This window comes from Ceratotherium simum, chromosome 12 (assembly GCF_057802395.1).
Source record: "Ceratotherium simum simum isolate JZ-2026a chromosome 12, ASM5780239v1, whole genome shotgun sequence".
NCBI lineage: Eukaryota > Metazoa > Chordata > Mammalia > Perissodactyla > Rhinocerotidae > Ceratotherium > Ceratotherium simum.
The window spans coordinates 4,765,459-4,792,725 of NC_141911.1; the positions used below are offsets into that span (position 1 = coordinate 4,765,459).

Genomic DNA, 27,267 nt, shown 5'->3' on the forward strand with positions numbered 1-27,267 from the left:
CTTGTCTTTTAATTTAAATTAATTTGTGATTTATGGCATAAAAAGTTTTTATAAGTAAGTTTGGAGGAAGGTGGTCAAAAGGTACAAACTTCTATTTATAAGATAAATAAGTAGTAGGGATCTAACACACAGCATGATGAATATAGTGAACATTGCTGTGCAGTATATTTGAAAGTTGTTAAGAGAGTGGATCCTAACAGTTCTCATCACAAGGAAAAACCATTCTTTTTCTTTTTTTTCTTGTATCTATATGAGATGAAGAATGTTAACTAAACTTATTGTGATAATCATTTCACAATATAAATAAGTCAAATCACTATGCTGTACACCTTAAACTTATGCAGTGCTGTGTCAATTACGTCTCAATAAAAATGAGAAGAAAAAAAGATGGTTATTTTCCCCTCTTGTCCCAGTGACTCTCTGGGTCCTTTTATCAGGGTGGGCGTGGAGTATGGATTAATACCTTGTGTTTCATACAGCACCCTAAAGGCCATTGTCCCTGTGCCTCACATGGACTAAGCCTTTATTTAGCTAGAGAAAAAATTTCCAATGTTTCTATCTAGTTTGTTTTATCAAATTTTCCTTTACAGTTTCTACATGTGACATTCTGCACAGAAAGACCTTCTTCAACCAAAGTTTACATAAACATCCTCCAATTATTTTTTCTAAGACATACGATTTTTTTCACTTTTGGGTTTTTAATACATCTGAAATCGTATTTATATTAGGCGTGAAGTAGGGATCTCTGCCCAGCCCACCTCCACCACCAGCAGCTCAGTGGGTGCCTTTAATTAGAACATGATGTCCACCCTCCAGGTTTTAGCCTCAAGCACCTCACAAATTGTGTAACGCGATCAAGGAACAGTTCCTCGTGCTGGGTCAAAACTGCTCGTGGGTCTGTTGGGTTCTTCACCCCTGCAGTGGAAGCGAGGACGGAGAACTGTGCACAGCTTTCCTCAAGCGCATGTGCCCCTCTTCTGCCAGAGTCATTCAGAATGTTTCCTGAGAGTATATTTTTCACAGTTTTACTCATTTCTCAGATTAAAGGTATGTCTTAATCTTTTTATCAGGGTTTTCTTACTATGCTATGAGGTAATATCTCTTTAGTCACAAAGTCTAATTTGTAAATGATAAAAACATTAGTATCCATTGATGATTTTACTGAGAACATAGCATAGGACTTTGACTAGATTATGGCTAATCCTGAGATTCCAGGATTCTATGAAATGCCCTATCACTCTTAAATCCTCTGCTTTACAGCGAGCAGGAGGAAGGAGAGGACATTACTGAATATTTGCAATGTAGCAGACACTGTGCCAGCTTAGCCACTTTGTATATTAACATGTTTAAAATTCTATATTGATGTTAGCTCAGGGCCGGTCTTCCTCAGCAAAAAGAGGAGGATTAGCATGGATGTTAGCTCAGGGCTGATCTTCCTCACAAAAAATAAATAAATAAATAAATAAATAAATAAATTCTATATTATTTTCTCCACTTTACAGATAAGGAAAGTGCGACTAATATCTACAGATGAGCGAGATTAGATATGCTACTCATGGTCATACTACTAATAAACTGGTAAAATTTAGATTCAAATAAGAGCCAATTCCAAAATCCTCTGCTCTTTCCTCTATATCAATCTTTAGTTAGATAAGCAGGGCTCGCCTCACAGATGACTACAAGTTTTTTTCTGAAGTATAATTGACATACAATATCCTATTAGTTTCAGGTGTACAGCATAGTGATTCAATATTTATATACATTGCAAAATAATTTTGATAGGAAAGGTGTAGAAGATTATGTTTAGCACTGATTCAAGAGTACCTAAAACCCCTTTCACTGGTGAAAGCCTTATACTTAGCTGTGAGAGTTAAGACTTCAAGCGCAAATGTCCTTGGGTGATAAAATCAGTAATTTACATTGAAACAGTCCATTCCAGTGCAGGCTTTGACAGGTAGCAGAATCCAGAGACAGGTATAAGGAAAATAAGATGACGAAGGTGGCAACTGCAGAGCAAGGTGAAAAGGGGACAAAGGACCCTGATTTCTTTGCCTATTTTCCAATTTTGCTTATATTTTTCTAATTTGGAAATCTTAGTCTCAAATCCTTACCTGTAAAGTGGGGATGCTATTTCATAGTGTTGTATATGGCTGCTAATTGGGAGCAAGTGAACTCTATGAGAATAATTCTGTTATCCAATCGCTGTGGGTGAATGTTAATGCCAGACATATTTTCCCCCTTATGTTTCCTTTTAGAAAAGGTAATCCTTGGAGTAGAGGGTCAAGAACTGGTTTATCCTAAAAGGCTTCCTGTGATACAGAAGCGAGATGTTTGGCACACCCATGATTATGACATACAGGTACAGGTTTTGATTTAATAAAGATTTATTGCTTTCACAGGCATGTAGAAAGCAACCTCTGGCTGCAATCAGAAGCAAACGAGAGAGGCGTCTCAGTTTTTCTGAGGACTCCCATTCAGCTTATACCATGTGCTTGGGTGGGTGGGGGGTAGAAGTTGCAGGGCAAAACAACCCCATGACAGATTAGGAAACAAAAAGCAGTAAAGTTCAGGCTTTAGAGGGTGCCATTTAAATTTTTTCAGTGTGTGTGAGGAGTTTCGCTAAGGGCTTTCCAGGCGGGTTTAAGGCAACCTCATTTGTTCTGAGCCGGTGCCTATGGAATGTAATCTTGGAGCATTTTGCTTTCCCAGTGATCTGATACACAGGTTTATTTGCCTTACAGATTCTGTAGCAAAGTTGGATAACTTTCAAAGGAACAAAAAGGCCTACTTGGCTTATTGCTTAGAAGGATGTTGATTCAGGTGTTAAAATTTAAAAACATTTAAAATTTTATTTTCAAAAGTAATAAATGTTTATGTAGAAAATACATAATACACATAATGGGAAGTAAGCTTCAAAATTAGGTTATTTTCAATTCCCACTCTAATAAAAGACATTCAATGACTGTCCTTAGACATTTATTATCAGACACTTGCATTTTGAGCCTTAAGTTTCTAATTTGGCTCATGAAGACTACTGACTGTCACTTTGTCCCAACACTCCTTGAGAGTGCAAATCTTTCCCAATGCAAGGACTCTTCTTCCTTCCACCATTAGAAGAGCCAGCCTTCCAGGCTCTCACTTGTTAGGTTTCTCGGTCGTAAGTAAGACACATTTCAACTTTCCAAATGGTCCCATCGAGGCCTCTTTCCCATGGTTTGAGATGATGCAACAGCAACTCTGCAACTGCCGTCGTTTGGAAATAATGTCCAACCATTTTTCTCTAACAGTCTCCTTACAAATAATTTTTCTGTTGATTTCCAGTTCTTTTCTCACCTTCTCAAACCTTTTATTGGTTGAAAGTTGGTATTCAGCTAAGAGGGCAAAATCAGCTTTCTACCACCCATTGTGCAAAAGCCGGTGGGCTCTTCTGGCATCTTTTGTCTTAAGACTTAATCAGGACTGATATTAAAAGTCCCATTATGAATATACAAGATGAGCCTAGACTAGGGCAGGAAAGATACAAGATGAATTTGGAGCATCTTCTAGTACCAGAAAGTAAAGAAGTTCTTAAGCAAACAAACAAAAACATTGATGGGAGTATGTCAAAAGAACAAAGGAGCCAACTAAAAGAGCTCCCAATGGCCAAAGAAGGGACAATTTGAGCAACAAAATTAATAACGTAGTTTTGGACCATAACATAAAGTATTAATTTAATATCCATGAGCCTATATTGATATAAATAAATGATTGAATAAACAAATAAATGGGGGAGAATAGACAGATCTCCCATACAGAAGAATCAAAAAATTGATGTAGATACTCCCCTCTCAAGGAAGTGGAGCATAGCTCCTCATCCTTTAAGCATAACGACTTCCTTCCCAAGAGTAGAATCTGGAAGAAGAAAAGTACAACTTTACAGTGGAGAAAGCTGACAAATGCTACTTCAGCCAGGTGATCAAGGTTAACATCAGGTTGATGTTAACGTTATGTTAAGGTCATGTTGATAGTATGCACTCGATATGATGTAATGAATATGGCACTTTATTTTGTTGTTTTCTCCCAAATCTCCATAATCCCAGTCTAAGCAAGAGAAAAACATCAGAAAAACCTAAATTGAGAGACAGCATACAAAATGCCTGACCAGTACTCCTCAAAACTGTCAAGGTCATTGAAAATAAGGAAAATCTGAGGAACTGTCACAGTCTAGAGGAGCCTAAGGAGACACAGCAACTAAGTGTGGTGTGGTATACTGGATACACAAAAAGTACCTAAACAGAAGATACATGCGGGAGGGACCAGAACTGCAGCAAGGCCACACAGTAGCTTGTAGATCTCTGGACAAGGGGAGAATGTGCATTTTTTCATTTCATGTTATTTTAGGACTAGAAAAAAAGCCCATCAAAATTTTTAATTAAAAAATAACTTGAAACCAAAATCCTCCATATATTAGCTCTCCTATAAATTCAAATTTATCAGTGTTTATCATTTTGCCTGAAAGGACTCCTAGGCTGCTGGCTAGACTGCGAAAGATCTGTAATTTCCCTCCACCCACCCCACTGCCCACCCCCAACACACACTAAATGAGCACACATTTAAGTCACATGATGGATATTGTTTTTCAGGAAACTTATGAAGAAGAATTGTTGTATGAAATAAGGCTAAATAGAAAAACCTTAATACTTCACCTTTTAAAATCAAGGTAAGTTCCATTAGGATTCAATATCTTATAGATTTATTAGTCTATAATATCCCAGTTTTTGTAAAAACTGCCAGGGAAGTGAATTCCCCAAGTCATTGTTATCTATATATAATCTGAATTATTACTCTTCTAGAATAAGCCCATCTCGTTTCAACAGCTTAACAACAACTATAGACACTGTTCTCCAATTCCTAAATTACTTTCTATTTTGGGTACTTGGGGTTATTTGAGCTCCGTATACTCACTCTAAGAAGAGAGTTAATACATTACTGCTTTGTGAATCAGTGGAACAAAAGAAATTTGAAAGCCATGGTTTTTAAAGTGCCTTCTAAAGTCATTTAAAATAGATATCAAACCAAGTTCTGTCGGAGAGTAAGCTAAGAACTGTGAAGAATTTACCTCATCAAGTCATCTTGTGTAAACTAAACAATTCTAATGCCTTCAACTTTCTTCCTTTCTTCCGTAGCTCTCTTCACAACTTTTGTTGTTGTTGTTGTTGAATTTGTTTTCCTTTGGGCTGTTCCTACACACAATAGCTCAACCTCCGAGCCCCAAACATTAAAATCATGAAGAATAGTCAAATGCTAACATAAATGGGAGGGTAACTCTGTTGAATAATTGAGACTCTGGCCTGGTAGCTAAAAACAACAACAACAAAAATACAAAACAAACAAATAAACAAACAACCCTCCTTTCACTCTGAGTCCCTCACTGAACAAATGTACAGAAATATAACAAACCTAATAGCATAACTATATTGATAATTTATTCAGACTCTGCGTATTCTAACATTCCCGGGATGGAAGGAAGCTAACATCTATTGAGCAATTTCTGTGTCCCTTTCCTCAAAGTTATCTCTTAATCCCGACAATATCCATAAGAAGCAGATATTGTTTTATTTCCATTTTACTGAGGAAGAATCATAGGCTCACCGAGCTAATTGTCTGGGGTCACAATGCAGGTAATGATGCTGATACTCAACTTCAGATCTGCCTGCTTTTGAAATTACCCCTGCTGCCTATGCCTCAAACAGCCAATCTTATTACATTAACCATTGTTTAATTCTGCTAAGCAGCCTGGAGTGGTATATTACAGAATTATAGACATGCAAAACAGTTTAATCTAATGCTGATGTCTCTGATCAACTCGGGGGGCTACATTACCCCCATTTCCTCAGCTCCAAGAAGTAAATGAATTTAGTGCATACCAAAGAGCCTCCCAAATCTGTGAATATTATTTATTTAGCTATTTTCCTATGATATGATAACAAACATTTAAACTTTTTAATTTAGATTTTTACTTCTCCATAACCACTTTATTCTATATTCCCCCTATGAGTTTCACCTAGCTTGATTTTAACCATACTGAATACTTATTTTATAAGCTAATGTTGAGAAATAGAGGTAAACCTTCATAGGCTAACCATGTCGAATCAGATTGTTCATTCATCCAGTGGCAACACTGATTGGGTCAACCGTGTCTTCACTATAGTAAATCCATTAATAGGTGAAAAGTTACATTTATACACATATATGAGGCAGAAGAATCATTAATTTAGAATATACTATACAACCAAGCACTTGACTAGAAGTTTTATATATGCTATTTCAAAATAACCACAAAAATGATTTATTCTATTTATCTATTATATCTTTCATTTTTATGAACAGTTTATTATAAAAAAATTTTTACACATGGAGTGAAGTTGAAAGAATTTTATAGTGAACATTAATATGTACATATACTCATAATCCCATCAAGCTGTACATATTCACATATACCCATTAACATTTTACCATGCTTGTTTTATATCATATTTCCTTATCTGTCCATTACCCTATCCATCCATCCATCCTCCATCTTATTTTTGTGCATTTCAAACTATATTGCAAACATCAGTATACTTCCCGCTAAATACTTCAGCAAGCAGATCTTTAGAGTTTATTTGTTTACAGTTTTTGCTTTTGATGTAAAATTTTCATGCAATGAAATGCAAACCTTAAGTGTACATTCATTGAATTTTGACAAATACACAAACCTGTTACCCAAATTCTTATAAAAATGAATTACAAAGAACTGTCACTCAGAAAATTTCCTCCTTCTCCTTCGTAGTCAACTTCTCTCCAAACCTGCTAACAGAGGTTTTATTCATTATAGATTACTTTTGTCCATTCCGGAAGTTCTGAATTTACACTGCATGTACTCTTTTGTATCAGGCTTCTTTAATTCAACATTCCATTAATGAGATTCATCCATGTAGTTCCACATATCAGAAGTTTGGGTCTTTTACTTTCTATTCCATTGTATAAATATACTACAGTTTGCTTATCCATTCTTCTACTGATGGACCCTTAGGCTGTTTCCAGTGTTTGGCTGTCATGAGTAAAGCTTGAATGAGCATTCTTGTATAGTCTTTTTATAAATAAATGTTTTCATTTCTCCTTGGTGAACACCCAGGAGTGAAATTCCTGAGTCTTAGGGTATGTGTGTGTTTAGTTTTATTTAAAAAAAAAAAAAAAAAAAGAACTGCCACATCATTTTCCAATGTGGTTGTACAATTTTATGTAACTATCAATAATGTATGACAATTCTGGTTGCTATGTATCCTCTTCATCATTTGGTGCTCTCACCTCGTTTTAATTTTAATTATACTAGTGAGTTTGTGGTAATATTTCATTCTAGATATGTTTGCAGTTCTCTATTGAAAACTTTTAATGTGCTTATTGACCATTTCTATATCTTTTGCAAAGTATCTGTTTAAATATTTACCCATTTTTAATTGGGTTATTTGTCATTTATTGAGTTGGAGGAGATCTTTATATAACTTGGAGACCAGCCCTTTGTCAAATATACTTCTCGTTAATGATTTCTTCTAGCCTGTAATTTTTTCATCCATTTTCTTAGTTGTGTGTTTTAAAGAGTCAAAATTTATAATTCTGAAGAACTTTCCATTTATCAAATTTTTCTTTTATGGTAATTACTTTCTGTGACCTGTTTTCTTCTAAAGTCTGTATGGTTTTAGCTTTCAATTTTGGTCTATCATCATCTTGAATTCATGTGTGTGTGTGTTGAGGGGTGGTCTTGTTTTTCCATATGCATAGCCAGTTATTCCAGCCCATTTTGTTGAATTGTCTTTCTTTGGATTAAATTGCTTCTGCAGCTTCACAGATGCACAAAATCAAATGACTATTTCTTGGCTCTCTACTCTATCCTCTTCATCTACTTTTCAATCCTTAAGCCATGACCACATTGTCTTGATTACTGCAGCTTTATAGTAAGTCTAAAAGCCAGTTTGGGTAACTTCTCCAATTTTATTCTTCTTTTTAGGAATTTTTAAAAATTCTAGACCCTTTGCATTTCTATATAAAATTTAGAATATTCTTGTTCATTTCTATTTTTAAAAAAGCCTGCTAGAATTTTGGTTAGGATTTTATCGAATCTGTACATCAATTTGGAGAGAATTGATATCAATAATATTGAGTTTTCATGTTGTATCTCTATATTTATTTAGGTCTTTAATTTCTATCAACAACGTTTTGTAATTTACAGTGTAGAGCTCTCTCACATCTTTTGTTAAATTTATTTCTACATATTTAATGTTTGCGATGCTCTCGTAAGCAGAATTGGTTTTTATTATTTCATTTTTCTATTGGGAGGCTTTAATCTATGAATTTATTGATTGTTCTATTGATTACTTAGAGAATTTCATCAGAAAATGTTGGTCATTTTATTTATTTATTTCTAGTTATTATTACTTTTATTTCTATACTTTGTGGCCATGGCTAAGAGCTCTAGCACAATTTGAGTAGAAGTAGTGAGTTGGCAACCTTACATTATTCCTGATCCTAAGAGGAAAGTGTATTAATATGATATTGCCAGATTTGTCATTGGCGTACTTCATTAGATTAAGACAGTTCCCTGAGAAGTTTGCTGAAAGTGTTTTGTCTACATCCATTGAAATGTTCATATGGTAATTGATGCTGATTGATTCTTGAACATTAAACCAAGCTCAAACCCCTGGGATAACACTCTCTTTGTTGTCTTCAGTTGACTAATATTTTGTTCAGGGTTTTTGAACCCATGTTAATGATGGATATTATTGTGTATTTTTAGTTTTTGGTAATGTCTTTGTCAGATATTTATATTAGGATTATGTTGGCCTCATAAAGTGAGTTGGGAAGTGTTCTCCCTCCCTATATTTTCTAAAGGATGTTATTTTCAGAATGTTTGATAGAATTCACAAATGAAACTATCTGTGCTTTGAGGATGTTTTGTGTGTATGTGTGGCGAGAAGGTTTTATGGTTGCAAACTCAATTTTATTAATAGAGGGTTATTCAGGTTTTCTATTTCATTTTGTGTCAGTTTTAAATTTTAATTTACATAGAAAATTTATATTTCATCTAAGTTGTCAATTTTTTGGCATAAAGTGTTTCATAATATTCTCTTGTTATTCTTTTAATGTCTGTATTATCTTTAGTGATAACCCCTCTATAATTTCTAATATTGGTAATTTGAGTTCTCCCTCTTTTTTCTGACCAATTTAAAGGGGTTTGTCAATTTGTTGATCTTTTCAAATAATTAAAATTTGGCTCTGTTAATTATTTCTATTGTTTGTCTATTTATTTCACTGATTCTAGCATCTTTATTATTCTATTCATCCTATTTATTTAGTCTTCACTTTTCTCTTTTTACAGAAATGTTTCACCTTTTCTGTCATAAGTATTTAAAATATTTAAAGCTATGATATTCCCTCCAAGCATTAATTTAGATGCATCTCAAAAATCGTGATATGTTGTATTTTTATTATCATTCATTTTAAAGCATTTTCTAATTTCTTTTGAGATTTCTTCTTTGACTCATGGGTTATTTAAGAGTGTTATTTAATTTCCAATATTTGGTGTTTATTTTTTTCACGTATCTTTGTGTCAAACTTCTCTAATTTAATTTTATTTTTGACAAAAAATATACTTTATATGATATCAATTTTTTAAAAAATGTATTACAGTTTGTTTTATGGCCAAACATATGTCCTAACTTTGTAAAACACACCACGTGCACTTGAAAAGAATTTGTATTTTGCAGTTGTTCTGTGAAGTGTTCTATAAACAACAATTAGGACAAGATGGTTGGTAGGATTATCTAGATCTTCTGTTTTTACTTATCGGTTTGTTGTGTCAGTTGTTGAGAGAGGAATGTCAAAATATTCATCTGCAATTTTGACATTGTTTCTTTCTTCTTTCAATTCCTTTAATATTTTCTTCATCTATTCTGAAGTTTAGCCATTAGGTACATACACATTCACAATTGTGTTTTTTGTATGGTGAATTGACTCTTTTATCATTATGTCATTATAGAATGCCCCTCTTATTGGGAAGTGTATTTTACCTAATATTAATATAGCTTAGCCAGCCTTCATAGGTTTACTATTTGCATAATGTATTATTTTTTATCCATTTTTTTCAACCTATCTGTCTTTACATTTAAAATGTATCTCTTGTAAGATGGCAAGTAGTTAGGTCCTGCTTTTTAATGAATTCTGACAATCTGATTTCTAATTGGAATGTTTAATCCATTAACTTTTAATGTTATGTATGATATAACTGTATTTAATATTTAATTTCTGTTTATCTCTGTTTTTTGTTCCTCTGGTCTTCCTTTCCTGCCTTCTTTGAATCTTTGGATTACTTGATTTTTTTTTTTTTTTTACTTGATGTACTGGCTTTTATCTATTGGCTTTTTAGAAATATTTCTCTGCTTTTGTTTTAAGCTTTTGTTTTAGAGATTACAATATATATTTATAGTTAATATTTACAGTTAACTTATCATTTTATGTAAAATGTAAAATGTTGGCAATCATATAAGTCCATTTACAACCACTACTCCTTTATGCTAACTTGACATATGTATGCACCTATATACATAATTAACCCCATGATGCATGGCTATAATTTTGGCTTTAAATAGTCATATGTGTCTTAAAGATATTAAATGAAAAAATATTTTTGTCTACTCAGTTGTTTACCATTTCCTATCTGTCTATTCTTAGAGATTTAATTTTCTATCTGCTGTCATTCTTTATAGCCTGAAGAACTTCCATTACCATTTTTGTAGTACAGGTCTGCTGGCAAAAATTTACCTTAGTTTTTTTTTTTTTCTTTCTGAAATAATCTTTATTTTTCCTTCATTCTTGAAAGCTACTTTTGGCTGGATATCAAATTCTGGTTTGACAAAATTTTTATTTCTTTTGGCAAAATATTCTGACATTGTTCTCCTATCCTCTGGCCTCCATAATCTTTAATGAGATGTTGGTGGTAATTTGAATTTCTGTTCTCCTGTACATGTTATGTTGTTTTTCTCTTGCTGCTTTCAAGGTTTGTCTCAGTTTTTGATACTTTGCAATTTGACAATGATGTCTACGAGTGTGATTTTCTTCATATTTATCCTGCCTGTTTTTTAATTGAACTTCATGAAACTATAATTTATGCCTTTCTTCAAACTGGATAAAATTTCAGTCAATACTCCTCAAATTTTTATTTGCCACACTCTCCTCTTTCTAGCACTCTAATTCTCAGTATTTTAGTCCTTTTGATATTATCCTACATGTCCCTGAAGCTCTGCTTTTTTTGTTTTCTTTTCTTCAGGTTGGATAATTTCTACTGATCTATCATGAAGTTTATTAACTCTTTCCTATATCAATTTCATTCTTACTTTAAACCCATACAATGACACTTTTTATTTAGAATATTTTTCAATTATAAAATTTTCAATTTACTTTAAAAAAATAATTTTCATTTTTCTGCTGATTTTCATGCATTCCAAGCATATTTTCTTTCACCTTGTTGAATATAGTTATAATACCTGCATTAAAATCCTCACCCATAATTTCAAGCTCTGGATGATCTTGAGGTTGATCTCTGTTGATTGTCTTATCTCTGGACAATAGTTTAAGTTTCCCTGTTGCTTCACGTGTAAATTTAGAGTTGAGTAAACTGGGTGCTGAACAATTTACATGAAGTATGGTCAGGACTTCGGATTCTGTTATGTTCCTCTGAGGAGGTTGGATACTTTTATTTTATTAGGGAATTAACTTTGTTGAACTCAAACTGCCAACTCTGTCTTTTGGGTGGCAGCTCAAATTTCGGTTCAGTTATTTTATTCTTAGCAGCATTGATTTATTGAACACTGTTTATATGCCAAATACTGTCTTAGGAACCAGAGAGACATAAATAAAAAGAAAATAAATCCCTTCTTTAAAGTAGCTCACAGGTAACCTTGAAGATAGACATGATATCATATTAAGGGCAGGCAAATAACAAATGGTGGACCAAATTGGTCCTGCTTTCTATTTATGCAAGCTAAGAATAATTCTTAAATTTTAAAATATTTAGAGTGAAAACAAACATACAAAATAAAACTAAACTAGACAAAGAACGTGCAACAAAGATTGTATGTGTCCCACCTAGCCTAAAATGTTTATCATCTTGGTGTTTACAGAAAAGTTTGCTCATCTCTATAATATATGATAAAAATGTAGCAAACATGGAAAAGGAGACTTTTGGAAGTGTAAAATACAAATAGAGGAAGGTAACTCAAAGTCAGCCTGGAGGCAGGAAGTGTGTTTTGAGCTGGTTTTTGGAGCAGTTCTAGAAGTTTACCATGTTGGGAGTGGGAGTGGCCAGGGGTAGTCTGGAGAGATAAGAGAAGTACTGGTAAGTTCAAGGACTTTATAAATAGTTTGCTTTTTCTCTATATAGCTATTTCCAAGATATCTTGAACTTTGTGGGTTATAACAACTATTTCCCTCTAATTTATTAAAATCCATTAGTATGCTTACTCCTGCATCATCCAAGTAGTTACTGAAATGTTAAGTGTTTAACATTTCCTGTGTTAAAGATCAGGAACACTTGACCACACAGCAGTTTTTAAACTATGAAATCTTTATGATTGGTCATTTCTAAATCATTTATCATGGCTCTTTGAGTATTATTATTTTTTCCTCATATATTGCGTTTCAATACTCACGAAATATTTAATTTGAGAGAAACACTGATGTCCACTTGCCATCTTGGTTAGTCCTTAGATTGAATGGATCCTACCATGGCAAAAACACTATGTGATGATAAATGTGTTGTGATTATGTAATGTGTATATATTTTGAGATTTAAAATAACAATAAACATAACTTGTCATTGTCTTCTGGCCCAGCATAATGATCATATTAAAGAATGGAATTCTAAATGATACAATATTCTATAAAATTTCTTAAAATGATATATTTTGATTTATTTAAAAAAATGAGACTATACATTTCCACTTCCAGAAAAATGTAGCAGACATACTTTTCCTTATTCTTCCCACTAAGTACAACTAAAACCTCTGGACATTACATATATAAAACAAATATAAAAAGACTGACAGATGAGGAAAAAAGGTAGATCAGCTGGGGACTTTTGTATCACAGGAATGACAGACACAACGGTGAGTTTCTTGAATTTTCTTTTTGCTTCATATATCCCAGACTGGATACTGGAGAAATCAACAACTTGGAAATGCCAATAAACACAGACAAAAAAAGAGTCCACAAAAATCCTGTTCTATTTACCCAAGGGGTTAAGAAAAAGGCAGCCTAGAAAGACGAAAAATTTTTAGATAATAACTGTTCTACTCTAGCAAACATCACAGAAAAAACTGTGGCTCCACTCCCATCCTAACCAGAAAAGTCAGAATGGAGAGAAGAGACTTCCACCCTTGTCAGCCTATAAAAAGACACCCCAACCACTCCCTCCTCTTCTGTGCAGTGATGTTAGAGATGGCTAAATGGGGAGCAAGGACTTGCATCTTGGCCCAGTGGTAATGAAGCCCCATTTTCCCCCACTGTAGTGTGAATGGAAACTATGTATAGAGCCTGGATGCCCTGCCCACCCAGGAAAATGAGATACCTCTCACCTTCTCTGTTGGGTTACTGCCAGAAGAAGCCTCGTGAAGGGTCAACAAGACCACTCCTCACAGTGTCAGTGGAAGCCACATGAAGAACATGGATGAGTATCCCTCCCCTTTCTAGCCAGGGTGGTTTCAGCAGAGTCCTAGTAGAAAGACAGATTTTTGACCTCCACCAACCAATAACAAGGAGCTCATGTAGGCAGTGCCAAACCAGGACTTCCATCCCCACTTGACAGCAATGAGGTGTCCTGCATTAGAGTGGTATCAGAGGAGACCTGTTAAAACGCAAGATTTAAATAAGATCCAGGGCCTTGTAATATCATACCAAAATACAAAAGTTTTAATTGAAAATCATGTCATATTAAAATCCAAAAATATTTAAATTTAAAACAGAACAGACAATCAATAGTTGCCAACACCAAAATGAAACAGATGTTAGAATTATCTGACAACATTTTAAAGCAGCTATCGTAAAAACGTTCCAATGAAAAATTGCAAACATACCTAAAATAAATGAAAAAATAGAATGCCTCAGGAAATGAATAGGAAATCTCGGCAAAGAAATAGAAGATATAAAGAAGCACCAAATAGAAATTTTAGAACTGAAAAGTAAAATACTTGGAAAAAAATAAAACGCTCAATAGATGTGCTCAATATCAGAACGGAGAGGATAGTAGAAATAATCAGTGAAGACATAACAATAGGAATTACACAATCTGAGTAACAGAGAGAAAACTGACTGGCAAAAAAACAGAGTATCAGCAATACATGGGAATAAAATAAAAGATGTAAAATTGATGCCATCAGAGTCCCAGAAGGAGAGGAGAAAGAGTGTGGAGCTAAAACATCATTCAACGGAAAACTTTGATACTGAAAATTCCCAACTTTGCCAAAGAAAACCCCCCAAATTTACAGGTTAAAGAAGCTGAACAAACAGAAAATAGGATAAACTCAAAAAAATCCATTCCAAGACACACCACAGTTGATTTTACATATATATATTTTAACCAACAAAGAAACCTATACAAAGAGATACATTGAAAAACACTCTAGAGAAATCAAAATGGAATCCGAAAATATATTCAAGAAACCCACAAGAAGGCAGGGAAAGGAAAATAGAACATGAAAAAAGACAGAAGAAACAGAAACAAAAACTAAAATGGCATATTTAAGCCTTAGAAAACAATAATTACTTTAAATCTAAATGGTCTAAACACTCCAATTAAAAGACAGAGAATGGCAGAGTGGATTAAAAAATATTGCTAAACTATATTCTGTTTATATAGCATCTTTCAGAAAATAGAAGAGGAAATACTTCCCTTATTCTATGAAGCCAGCATTACCCTGATACCTAAACAAGGTATAAATACAAAAAAAATTAAACTACAAACAAATGTCCATCATGAATGTAGATGCAGAACCATTTAACAAAATATTAGCAAATAGAATTTAACAATGTATAATGAGTATACACCATGACCAAATGGGATTTTTTCCAATGATACGAGACTGATCCAATATTCTAAAATCAATCAATTTTATCTACCATATTAACAATGTAAAGAAGAAAAGTGACATGATCATGTCAACTGTTGTGGAAAAAAGATTTTGACAAAATTCAACACTCATTTATGATTAGAAATTCTCAGAAACCAGGAATACAGGAGAACGTCCTCAACTTCATAAAGAATATTTACAAAATCCTACAGCTAACGTCATACTTAATAGTGAAAGACAGAAGGCTTTCCTCCTGAAATCAGGAACCAGGCAAGTATGTACACTCTCACCACTGCTATTCAACATATTTCCAGAGGGTCTAATCAGTGCAACAAGGCAAGAAAAATAAATAAAAGGCATATAGCTTAGAAAGGTGGAGGAAAAAAATCCCTATTTGCAGATGACACAATAGTGGTTTGCATAGAAAATCCCAAGGAATCTACCAAACGAACAAACAAAAAACATCTCCTAATGTTCAGCAAGGTCAGAGAATACATCATCATACAGAAATCAACTGTATTTCTGTATATTAGCAATGAACATGTGGAAACTGAAATTTAAAATACAACACCATTTGCAGTCACTCAAAACGAGGAATAAAACCCTCAGTTATAAATCTGAGAAATATATACAAGACTTGTACACTGAAAACTACAAAATGCTGATGAAAAACATCAAAAAGATGTAAATATATGGAGTCTTATTTTGTATTAATGGATTGGCAGACTTAACATAGTAAAGATGTTAATTTTCCTCCAATTGATATATAAGGTTATCATAATTCCTATCAAAATCACTGTGAGAGTTTTTGTAAACATAGACAAGATTATTCTAAAATTTATAAGGGAAGACAAAGGAACTAGAGTAGCTAAAACAAATACAAAAAAAGAGGAAAACAGGAAGAATCACTCCACCCAATCTCAAGATATATGACACAGATAACAGTGTCATGTTGTCAGAGGAATAGACACATAGATTAATGGAATCACATAGAGAACTCAGAAACAGTTCCACACAAATAGAGCCAACTGATTTTTGGCAATTTTTAAAGCAAATCAATGGAGAAAGTATAGTTTCTTCACCAAATGGTGCTGAAACAATTGGACATCCATAGCAAAAAATTAAAAAAGAACCTCAACCTAAATCTCAAAACTTATACCAAAATTAACTCAAAATGGATCATGGACTTCAATGTAAAATGCAAACCTTAACACATTTAGATAAAATAGAGAATATCTACAGGATCTAGGGCTAGGCAAAGAGTTTTTAGATTTGACACCAGAAGCATGATCAATAGAAGATAAAACTGATAAATTGGACGTCATCAAAATGAAAAGTGCTTGCTCTGCAAAAGCCCTTGTTATGAGGATGAAAAGAGAAACTGCAGATTGGGAGGAAACATTTGCAAACCACAGGCAATGAAAGACTAGTGTCTGGAAAATAAAAAGAATTCTCAAAACTCAACAAAAATAAAGCGAGCAATCTAATTGAAAAATGAGCAAAGGACATGAAGAGACATTTCACCAAAGAGGACATACAGGTGACAAATAAGCATGTGAAAAGATGCTCAACATCATTATCCATCCAAGAAATGCAAATTAAACCTACAGTGAAATATCACTACGCACCCATCAGGATGGCTAAAATTAAAAAATAGTTACACCACCAAATGCTGGCAAAGGACACAGGGACACTGTATCATTAATACATTGTTGATGGGAATATAAAATGATAGATCACTCTGGAAAATAATTTGATGATTTTGTAAAAAACTAAACATGCAACCTCCATGAGGTGTAGCAATTGTACTCCGGGGTATTTACTTCAGAGAAACAAAAACTTATGTTCACACAAAGAGCTGTACAATAATGTTTACAGCTTTATTCACAATAGCCCAAAACTGGAAACAACTCAGATCTCCTTCAACAAGTGAACAGTTATAAACAAGCTGTGGTACATCCACGTCATGGAATACTACTCTGCAATGAAATGGAACAACTTGGATGGATTGTGAGGGCATTATGCTGAATGAAAGAAAAAAAACCAATCTCAAAAGATCACATACTATATGATTCCACTGATATAGCATTCTCAAAATGACAAAATTTTAGAGCTGGAAAATGGATTAGCAGTGTGTTTTGTTTTGTTTCTTTGCTGAGGAAGATTCGCCCTGAGCTAACATCCATTGCCAGTCTTCCTCTGTTTCGTATGTGAGCTGCCACCACGGCATGGTCACTGAGACCGGAGGTGTAGGTCCACACCCAGACAACCGAACCCAGGCTGCCAAAGCACAGCATGCTGAACTTAACCACTAGGCCACTGGGGCTGGCCCAGATGAGTAGTTTTTATTGTTGTCAGGGATTAGGGATGATGTGTTTGGGGAGGGAAGTGATTATAAAGGAATAGCATGAGAGAGCTCTTTCTGATGATGGCATAGTACTGTATCTTGATTGTGGTGGTATAACACAAATCTATACATATGATAAAATGACTCATAACCACACACACACATTATACTAGTGTGTATTTTTGGCTTTGATATTGTATTATAATCATTTAGGATGTAACCATTAGTGAAACTGAATGAAGGGTACAGTCACCAGACTCTGCTATGCTATCTCTGTAACTACCTATGATTCTATAATTATTTCAAAGTAAAAGTTTAAAAATTAGATACTAGTACTTTGTATTCATAAATTGAAAAATGCAGGATCCTTTATTTTATAAGAAAATAAAATTTAACAGTATAATTTTGGGGGAATAAAAGAAGTAATGCCCATTATGATGCAGTGCCTGAGCTGAAATATACATTCTGGTCACATATTGAATATATAATCCTAGCTATTTGGAGTTACGGAGAATGAAGGCAAGGTATGTTCATGAAACACAGGCATAAAGGGAAATCTACTGATCCTGCCCTAATTCTAATTCTTTTGCCAGCTCTTTGAGGAAAAATGAGTAAGAATGCACAGGTGGATATTTTTAATTCATGTTAAATGTTTCATTGATTTTGTTTTGTAAAAATTTGCTTTTGAATAAATATTTATGAAATAGAAGAGAAGACCATTAGATAAACAATTGTGTAGAGAGGATGATGTCAATTTTAATAATGAATATGTTTATGTATTTATAAGTATATAAATGTGTTTTCATGTTCGTATAACATAGTACATGTTTCATCTCTCAGGAGTAATTTTGAGCCTGTACCATTCAGTCAAACTCAAGTAATGGTACTGATACTAGAGCTTTCTCTAGTCCATCTTTTGCATCTCTAATATAGCTAATGTTCCACCTTTCTTCTTGGGGACTCTTGAATGTTAAAATGGCTATTATGCACTTGGGGTAATTGAGAGAGAGAGAACTGAGTAAATTTCAGAAGAATGTCACTCTTGGTGAACAAGAAATAGGCAACCTGTTGGCTACTGTCAGAGACCTCGCCAGATAGCATGAATAGACACAATTAATTAAGCTTCTTTTCGCTAGCAACTTACAACGTACTGTTGAACGAAAGTTAACAATGTTAGGGGAAATGACTCAGTCCCTATCCTTCTCCTGGTTCTAGGGACAGTACTTTCTTAGGCACGTCAGGAAGTCTTTGATGCTGGTCTAATTGTTTATATGATACCTCCATGTGTAGTCGCATTTACTCCAGGTAACACAATCTCCTTCCCTCAACATATTTCCTCTATCCATTCCCTTCCACTAGGCTTCTTTTCCTGGTCAATCCTGGTGATGGTGTAGCCTGTCATCTCTTTTACTTTTGTTGATCTTTTATTTATAGAAGACTGTCCTGAGCTCTTCATAATTAAACTTCAGAAACACACAAAGCTCAGTTCTTACATTTTACAAGCCTTGACTTTCAAGGCTAGTGTTTCTGTCTTGAGCCTCAAAAGTCTATTTTTCAGGGTAAAATAAAAGCCAATAATTTCCTGCCTTGTTCTGTTCTGCTGTAGCATTCATCTCCCGAGGCAGCTGAGATACACAATCCTGGTGCTTGGTCTGAGGATACCTATGGGGTTCAGTAAAGGAGATGTGGGAAAGCAGAGTAACTCTTGCTTACTCAGAATGCTATCCTTTTACTTGTGCAGAGAAAAGTCTATAAAGAATTACATGAAAATATAATTACATGAAAATATAATTGTGGAGAAAATATAATTGAGAGACAATAGTTGTCTCTTGGTGAGATTTCACGACAATTTTTTTTGTCTCTATGTTTTCTAAATTTACTCTGATATATATTGCTTTTATCTAAATATATAGCTGTTGGATTAATATGTGTTAAGATATATGTATCATATGTATATATGATATATATATCATATGTATCATATAACAATATATTTGATACATACAAATATATTTGATATATATGTCATATTTACATATGATACATATATCTTAACACATATTAATCCAACAGCTATATATTTAGATAAAATATATATTTTATATATATGATATATATATTTATATATATGATACATAGGATGTATATATCACAAATTTTTTGCATTAATTTTCACTCTTAATGCAAGAGATTTTTACTTAGATAATATTTTCTCTAGGTTCTTCTCAAGATGCTGCCTTGCTAAAACTGCCAGAATCTTTTTCTGTCTCCTCTACAATCTTTACCAAACTGTGAAATCTAGATAGAAAGGCTTTTCTTGTGAGTAGGATTGATTTTGCTCATGTGTTTTTAGCATAAGAGGACTTTGCTGAGATTTGAAAGCAGCCTGGAGGCTTCTCTTTCACCTATTGGTTTTATTTGTTAACCTTTTACAATGAGTACATCTCCCTACCTCTCTTCCCTCTTTTCCAGGGAGTTCCTGGCCTCACATTACAGTGAAACATACTACTCCACAAAGGGAGAGGAGATCACCAGACATCCTCAGATTATGGTATCTTACGGAAACTTCCTACCTCTCTTCTCTGAAACTATTATCTTCTCGTGTGATTTTGAAACCCAATTCTAGCTTTACAAGCAGCTTCAGAAAGTGTTTCATCAGAAATAAGTCCTGCATTGACTACCATCACTGAATGACCCTAGAATAGAAAATACGACCTTCTGAACTCTAAAGGAGGCTGGTCACTGCCTAACGAGCAAATCGATGACTGTAATGTATTTTTTTTTACCAAACTGACTTCTATGTGCCCCAAATGGTGTTAAGTCTGGAGGAATGGTAAAGCAGAACACCAGAGAAATGTAAGGCACCCTGATGAGATTGTAATCAAGCTAAATGGATAAAACCTAAAGACATGAAACAATTTTAAAACCTCCATCTAATTGACCCTTATGTGAGTCACATCCCCTTGTCCAGTCCTTCTGATGCACCAACACTGAGGTCTCTCCTTCATTCTCCAAGAGTGTTCATTTATTAATAATATTATTCCAGCAGATACAGGTTCTATTTTTATAACCTTATTCCCCTTTCCAGAACATGCCCTCTGCAGCCTTCTAACCAAGGATGACATTTTTGTCTTTTACCAAAAGTATAGTTTTTAAAACCTGTTTCCTCTATTTAAGGAAGCTGTCAACAATGAAATCTAAGTCATCGTGCAATCTTTGTAAAATAGAACAGGAAGAAAACTGGGTAACATTCTTTTATTCAGGGAGTGGTGGTTGGCTTGTGAGGGTCTGAGGTACCTGGAGGACCATGGAAATTGTCACACATAGGCAGGAGTAGAACATATGGAAATGATAGAAAGAGTAATTACCTGATGGAATCACCGTGGGCAGAGCACCAAGTAGGGAGTGATAAAGATGGCAACTTGAGTGAAGCAGAGAGTCAGGAGAGAAAGGCATGAGGGGACCTGGTTGGAGAGTGAGATTAAATTTTATTGATCATCAAAAACTTTGGCTTGATTTGATAGGCAACTGGGGAAAAATTATAATTATAGCACAAGAGGGGTACTTGGGCAGAGATTTTAGGATAGATTAAAGGAGTAATATTTCTATGGAAAAGGGTCACATTTCTGAGACTGGTGTCATCAACTAATAGACCTCTAAATTTGTGAGGAAAGAATCCATATACTGTTTTACACAAAGTAACCATGCAATTAGAGTAAGAGAATTCTAAAGAAGTTTCAAAATTTCCCAAATGAAAGAATGAAATGAATGAATGCATGAATGAATATATGTAATTTGTGAGAAGGAAATACTGATATATTCTGAACAGAAAATATGTAGGTATTAATATTTATATGATATCAATATATATGCTTATATCAATAGCCTGTCATCATCTATTTTAGGATCACTGTTTTTACCAAGGATCCATCATACATGAATTAGATTCTGCTGCCAGTATGAGCACGTGTAATGGTCTGAGGTAATGCACAGTTTATCTTTCTGTTTCCTTTATGAGTTTTCCTATGGATTTTCAAAGACATTCACTTCTTTTCTTTCTTTTTAACAACGCTAGTAAATAGAAAAATAATGAAAAAAGTCTACTGCATATTATAAGTGTGAGTATCCACTCTAGCACATTGCTTATGTTCATTTTTGACAAAAAGATCTAATGCACAGCCCTCAGCAAGACACGTTTTTCAGTATATGATCAAGGGATTCAGAGTTGGAAGACAACTAGAAATCATCTAGCCTGTCCTCTCATGTTATAGATCAGAATACTGAAATCAGAGACTTGCTCCTGAACATTCAGTTTGATAATGTTGGAACTCAGTCCAAACAGTAGGCCTCCTAACTTCTAGTCTTGTGAATTCCCACCACACCACAGCACTTCACAGCCTTTTACTAAATCAGGCAGTGTTTTCAGTCTCTAGACAGTCAAACGTTGGAAGGAGACCCTATATAAGTTCTCTGTAGATTTTGGGCTCAAGGACAAAGGAGGAAGATATGGGGAGGCAAAGGGTAGAAGAACAAAAAACTTCTGTCTTTATTTATGAGGACTTTACTTGAGTAGTTCCCAGTATTTTCAAGAATGAGAACCTCTTGAATGACAAAATTACCACATAATAGTATTTGTACTTTTATATATTTACTCCACAATTAATGCATGATGGACATAAAAATTCACAAAGTTTTTGCAAGAACTCTGACACTTGCCAGGGTTCCACAGCCCCAGGTGGGAATTGCTAGTCTTACCTATCTTTCAAAGTAGAGATTGGACTGTCAAACTTCTGAAAAGCCAGATGAGTTAATTCCCACAAAAATTATTAAATCAGTCAAAGAACACATATCACCTCATCTATTTAACACTCAGAACACTGGGCTACGTGCTCGTGAGGACTAGACTTTATAGTTTCCCTTTTTTAAAAAGGCAAAGTCAATAAAATGGAACAAAGTAGTATTGCGCAGTAATGTAGTAGTAAAATGGAATACATCTTAAATATACATTGTTTCTAATTTCCACAGGGGGTTCTTCAGGGTATATGACCAAAGGTACCTCATTGAACCAATAAAATACACAGATGAGGGAGAACATTTGGTGTTCAAATATAACCCAAAGACACAGTACGCTGCCAACTATTCTTGTACAGAGCTCAATTTTACCAGGACAACTGTTCCAAAGGATAATACTAATTCTATGGAAGACTCCAAAATGGAAGTGAGTGCTTTATTTTTAAATCATTTTTACCCCAGGTAAAATGTCTCTTATTTCCTTTATGATCTTGATAGAGAGATTATGAACCCAAATAATGAAGTGTACAGGCCACCTGAGTCTGACTCTTCATTGTTTGAAATCTGAAATGTCAAACTTTTGTTTTTGTTATCTATATAGAAAGTGTTCATTCCCTGCAGTAAATTTCAGGTTGTCCTTTTGATTTCAAGGAAGGGGAATATCTATAACACTACATATAGAGCTATAGCATTAGGGCTATAAGTGGTTGGAAAGAATGAAATTTACGATGTCTTGAAACCTCTCCTAGATATTGTCTTTCCTTGTCTTCTCTGCCAGTTTTTTGGGGGAATTGTTGATGATAAGCCAGGTTCTGCCCCTTTCATCAGGCCAAATGTTCTAATTGTTAAGGACAGTTAAGAGTAATAACAAGGCCAATTTCTGGTGGGGTGATTGCACAATGAGAGTTCTATGTATTTTAGGCTTTTCTGTACAACTAGTTCATATCACCGTAAATCCCCACTAAGTGTTAGCCTTTAAGCTCCATGAGTGATCATCTTCTTCACATAACCATGGTCCAGACTGTGTCTGAAACTTATTATATGCCTAACATATGGTTTTTGATTGAATCAATCAAGCAATATATGATTACTTAGTCCACAAAAGAATGACTTAGTAAATCTTTGAACAATATATCTCTGATTTATACTCAGAGAATATGCATGTACCTCAATGCATGACACTGAAAGCTGAACACAGAATTTTCTGGTATTGATGTTTTAAATAAAAGAGCTATAAGTAGCAACTTTGATACATGTTCCCTTGGAATTAAGACTACTGCAAAGTGGGAGATTGGGAGACAGGGGGAGTAGAAGGAATACCACCAGTCGTGTTAGCCAGTCCTACACTTTAGCTGTCAACTATAGATGGGTCCTTTTTGACGTGATCTTACTTAGTAAGCATTTACTTTGTAAATGAAAGAGCTAAATGTTAAAATTGGATTCATGATTCTTTATTTATAAATCTTATTTTACCTGAAAGACTAAACAAAGAGAGGAAGGATAATCAAATACAGAATGTTGTTTCAGATTTATTAAAATATGATGTACAGGGCCACATGTTTTAATAATATAGTGGGTTTTATTTAGATAAATTCCTAGAATTATTAGATATACTTTTGTACCTCACCTTCCTGTATCAATAATATTGACATTTCTTACCTTGAATATTTTAACTTAAAATGTTAAGATGAGAAATATTAACCCATACTTCATTAAATTTTTCATAAATGTCCAGAGCATCCATAAAGAAAAGTATGTTGAACTGTTCATTGTCGCTGATGATAATGTGGTAAGTTTTCAGATGAAAATTTGCTCTTCATTCATCCTTATAAAACTATAGTTGTGATTCTAACAAAGAGAAAAAAGTATTTTAATCAGAGTTCCATTATGGAATCAATGATCTGTTTTTAGCTTCCCCAAACAGACTTATATAAGACATGACAAGGTTCTTGGTGTTACAGAAGACTAAGCCAAAATATATCCCCCTTCCCTGGTACAAACATATAGATATAATGAACAACGTATAAAAAATTTAAAATATGTTCACAATCTATAGTTGAGTTCAAAAGAAAACACAGGAAATCTCCAAGTGCTGAAAATGAGGAAGAAAATCTCTGTCAGAACAGTGAGTAAAATCAAAGGCTTGGTGATCTACAATACATAGGATATATTGCATAAAGCCCAGAAGTATAAAGGGCTGCCCCATCCCTGGAAAGGAAACTAGAAAAATTCTCTCCACGGAAACTGCAAAGAGAAAGGAAATGTTCTGTCTGCCTGCAACGATGGGCAGGGAAAATATTATGCATGGGAAAGCAAAAATTCTTAGCCTGTGTCATGCACTGATGTGGGGCATGGTATTATATTTTTCTTCAGATACACAAATGCCAAACAAAGCTTTCAACATAAAAACTGATTAGAAACTTGGTAAACTGCTAGAGCCCAAGTCAAAAATGCCGTATAAGGACACTTGCATAATTCAAGATAAAACTAGTCACATGAGGAAGAGTGAACCAACATAATGAAAAGGAGAGCAAGCTCTCCAAGAACTGTAAATCATCTACTGATATTTCAGATTATACACCTAACAACAGAGTATAAAAATATATGCAACAAAAAATAACAGGGTTACAGGGAAAGCAGTTGTTTTTTAGCTCTTCTTTATCAGAAAATTTTAAGTCGAGCAGAAGAAAAATTCAACAAAAATAGAAAAGATTTGAACCACATGTAGGTTTGATCTAATCAATAGATAGAATATCCTGCACCCACAAAATAAAAAATATATATTCTTTTCAAGTGCAAATAGAACATTTTCAAAAATTAAACTATTTGGCCACAAAGAAAGTAAAACAAAAGGAAAAAATAGATATCGTTAAAGATAACTTTTTTTTTTTCCACAACCTAATTGGAAGTTATAACAAAAATTGTTAATCTAAACCACTAAAAGATCCTTGGTTTGGAAACTAAAAGCAACATACATTTCCAAATATTAATTGACTAAAGAAATCAAATCTGAAATTATGAAATATTTGTGACAGAAAAAAGAAAAGATTACAGTATAGATAAAAAGTTTTAGATGCAGGTGGCATAAAAGTATTTAGAAGAACATTTGTAGACTTAAACATTTCCATTAAAAAGTAAGAAATAAATTTAATGAACTAAAAGTCTAGCTGGAAAAGTTAGAAAATGAAACAGAATAAATCCAAAAAAGATAGAAGGAAGAAAATAATTTTAACAATGAGTAAAATTAATAAAAGTCATAAACCAAAAAGTAACAGAGTAGATCAACAAAGCTAAATGCTAGTTCCTTGGAAAGATTAATGAAATCAGACACTTCTGACAATATTTAAGAAAAATAGAAGTACAAGTTAAATTACAAATGAAAGGAAACATAACTATAAATATGGTAGAGATTACACATCATTAAAAGATATATGTTCAACCTTGTGCCAATAAATTCGTGAGCAGAAGTACATTGTAAAATGTTCTCAAGCTGATTCAAGAAGAAGTAGGAAACTCCAGAGATTATAGCACATTTTTAAAACTAAATAAGTAGTCCAAAATTTATCAACAAATAAAGACACTAGGCTCAGATGAGTTTAAAGATAAATTTTACCAAAATTTTTTATAACAGATAACCCTATCTTTTACAAACTGGTTTGAAGCACAGGAAAAGGGGAAAATTTCTTCACACATTTTACAAAGTTATTATAACCTTAATATTAGTTATCTACTGCTACGTAATAAACAACCCAAAACGTAGTGTGGGTCATTTATCCAGCTGCAGTAATCTGTTGGTTCCACCGGGCTGGTTGGCTTGTATAAAATGGCCTCAGTCACTTGTCTGGTATGTTATGTTGGGTTTCAGCTGGCTGCATGTGTCCAGTAGGCTAGCCTGTGCTTCTCGCATCATAGCTGGGCATCAAAACATCAAGACAGAAGCTGGGCTTTAATGTGCAAGAGCTTTTCAAGCTTCCACTTGTACTACATTTATTAATGTCTCATTAGGCAAAATAAGTCATATGGTCAAGCCTAGAATCAATCTTGGAGGGAACTACACAAGGGTGTAAATATCTAGAAGACTGATTCCTTGAGGGTCATTACTATAACAATCTAGGATGACATTGATAACAAATCTAGACAAGAAAGCAAAATTATAAACCAATTTCACTTACAAACACAACTGCAAATATCCTAAAAATATTTGCAAACCCAATCCAGCACATATTAAAAAAAAAGGTCTGCATGATGATAAAGTTTTATCTTCTATAATAAGGTGATTTTTTAAAAGCCATGTGATCATCTCAAATATCATATATGTATATATATAGCAACATTCATAATAAAACTCTTAGCAAATAAGAAATGCAAGAAAATAAAGAATATTTGTCAAAATCCTATCCTGTATAAATATTAAACTTAATAATGCAATGTTGGAGGTTTTTCCTCCAAAACTGGGAGTAAGATACATTTGTTCATTGTCAACAGACTTTTTTCAACATATTTGCTGAAATTCCTAGTGAATGTAATAAGAGAAAATAAATAAGATCTATGCTAATTGAAAAGAAAGACACAACATTGTATCACATTAAAAAAAAAAAAACAGGAGAGGGGACAGCTCGGTGGTATAGCAGTTAAGTTCACAGGCTCTGCTTCGGCAGCCCAGGGTTCACTGGTTCAGATCCTGGGCATGGACCTACACACCACTCATTAAGCCATGCTGAGGCGGCATCCTACATACAGCAGCTAGAAGGATGTACAACTATGACATACAACTCTCTACTGGGGCTTTGGGGAGAAAAAAGGAAAAAAGGAGGAAGATTGGCAACAGATGTTAGCTCAGGGCCAATCTTCTTCAAAAAAAAAATTTTTAAAAACGAGGAGAAACTACAATTGACCTATCAAATTATTTAAAAAAAAGAAATGAGTAAATTCTAGGCAGTAGATCAATAGGTAGGCTTACATTAGCATGTTGGTGAGAACATTCTTTTAACT

The 27,267-nt window shown here is 33.9% G+C and overlaps 1 protein-coding gene across 1 annotated transcript in view; it reads left to right on the forward strand.

Annotated features, from left to right (window-relative positions):
* Nucleotides 1-980: 980 nt before the first annotated feature.
* Nucleotides 981-27,267, forward strand: part of ADAM7 (ADAM metallopeptidase domain 7) — a 69,412-nt gene continuing 43,125 nt past the window's right edge. Inside the window, exons 1-7 of the mRNA XM_014789840.2 lie at nucleotides 981-1,047; nucleotides 2,256-2,359; nucleotides 4,623-4,699; nucleotides 19,957-20,035; nucleotides 21,390-21,466; nucleotides 22,510-22,702; nucleotides 24,011-24,064. Coding sequence (XP_014645326.2) covers nucleotides 996-1,047; nucleotides 2,256-2,359; nucleotides 4,623-4,699; nucleotides 19,957-20,035; nucleotides 21,390-21,466; nucleotides 22,510-22,702; nucleotides 24,011-24,064 — 636 coding nt within the window. The 5' untranslated portion in view covers nucleotides 981-995. The remainder of the gene's footprint in view (nucleotides 1,048-2,255; nucleotides 2,360-4,622; nucleotides 4,700-19,956; nucleotides 20,036-21,389; nucleotides 21,467-22,509; nucleotides 22,703-24,010; nucleotides 24,065-27,267) is intronic.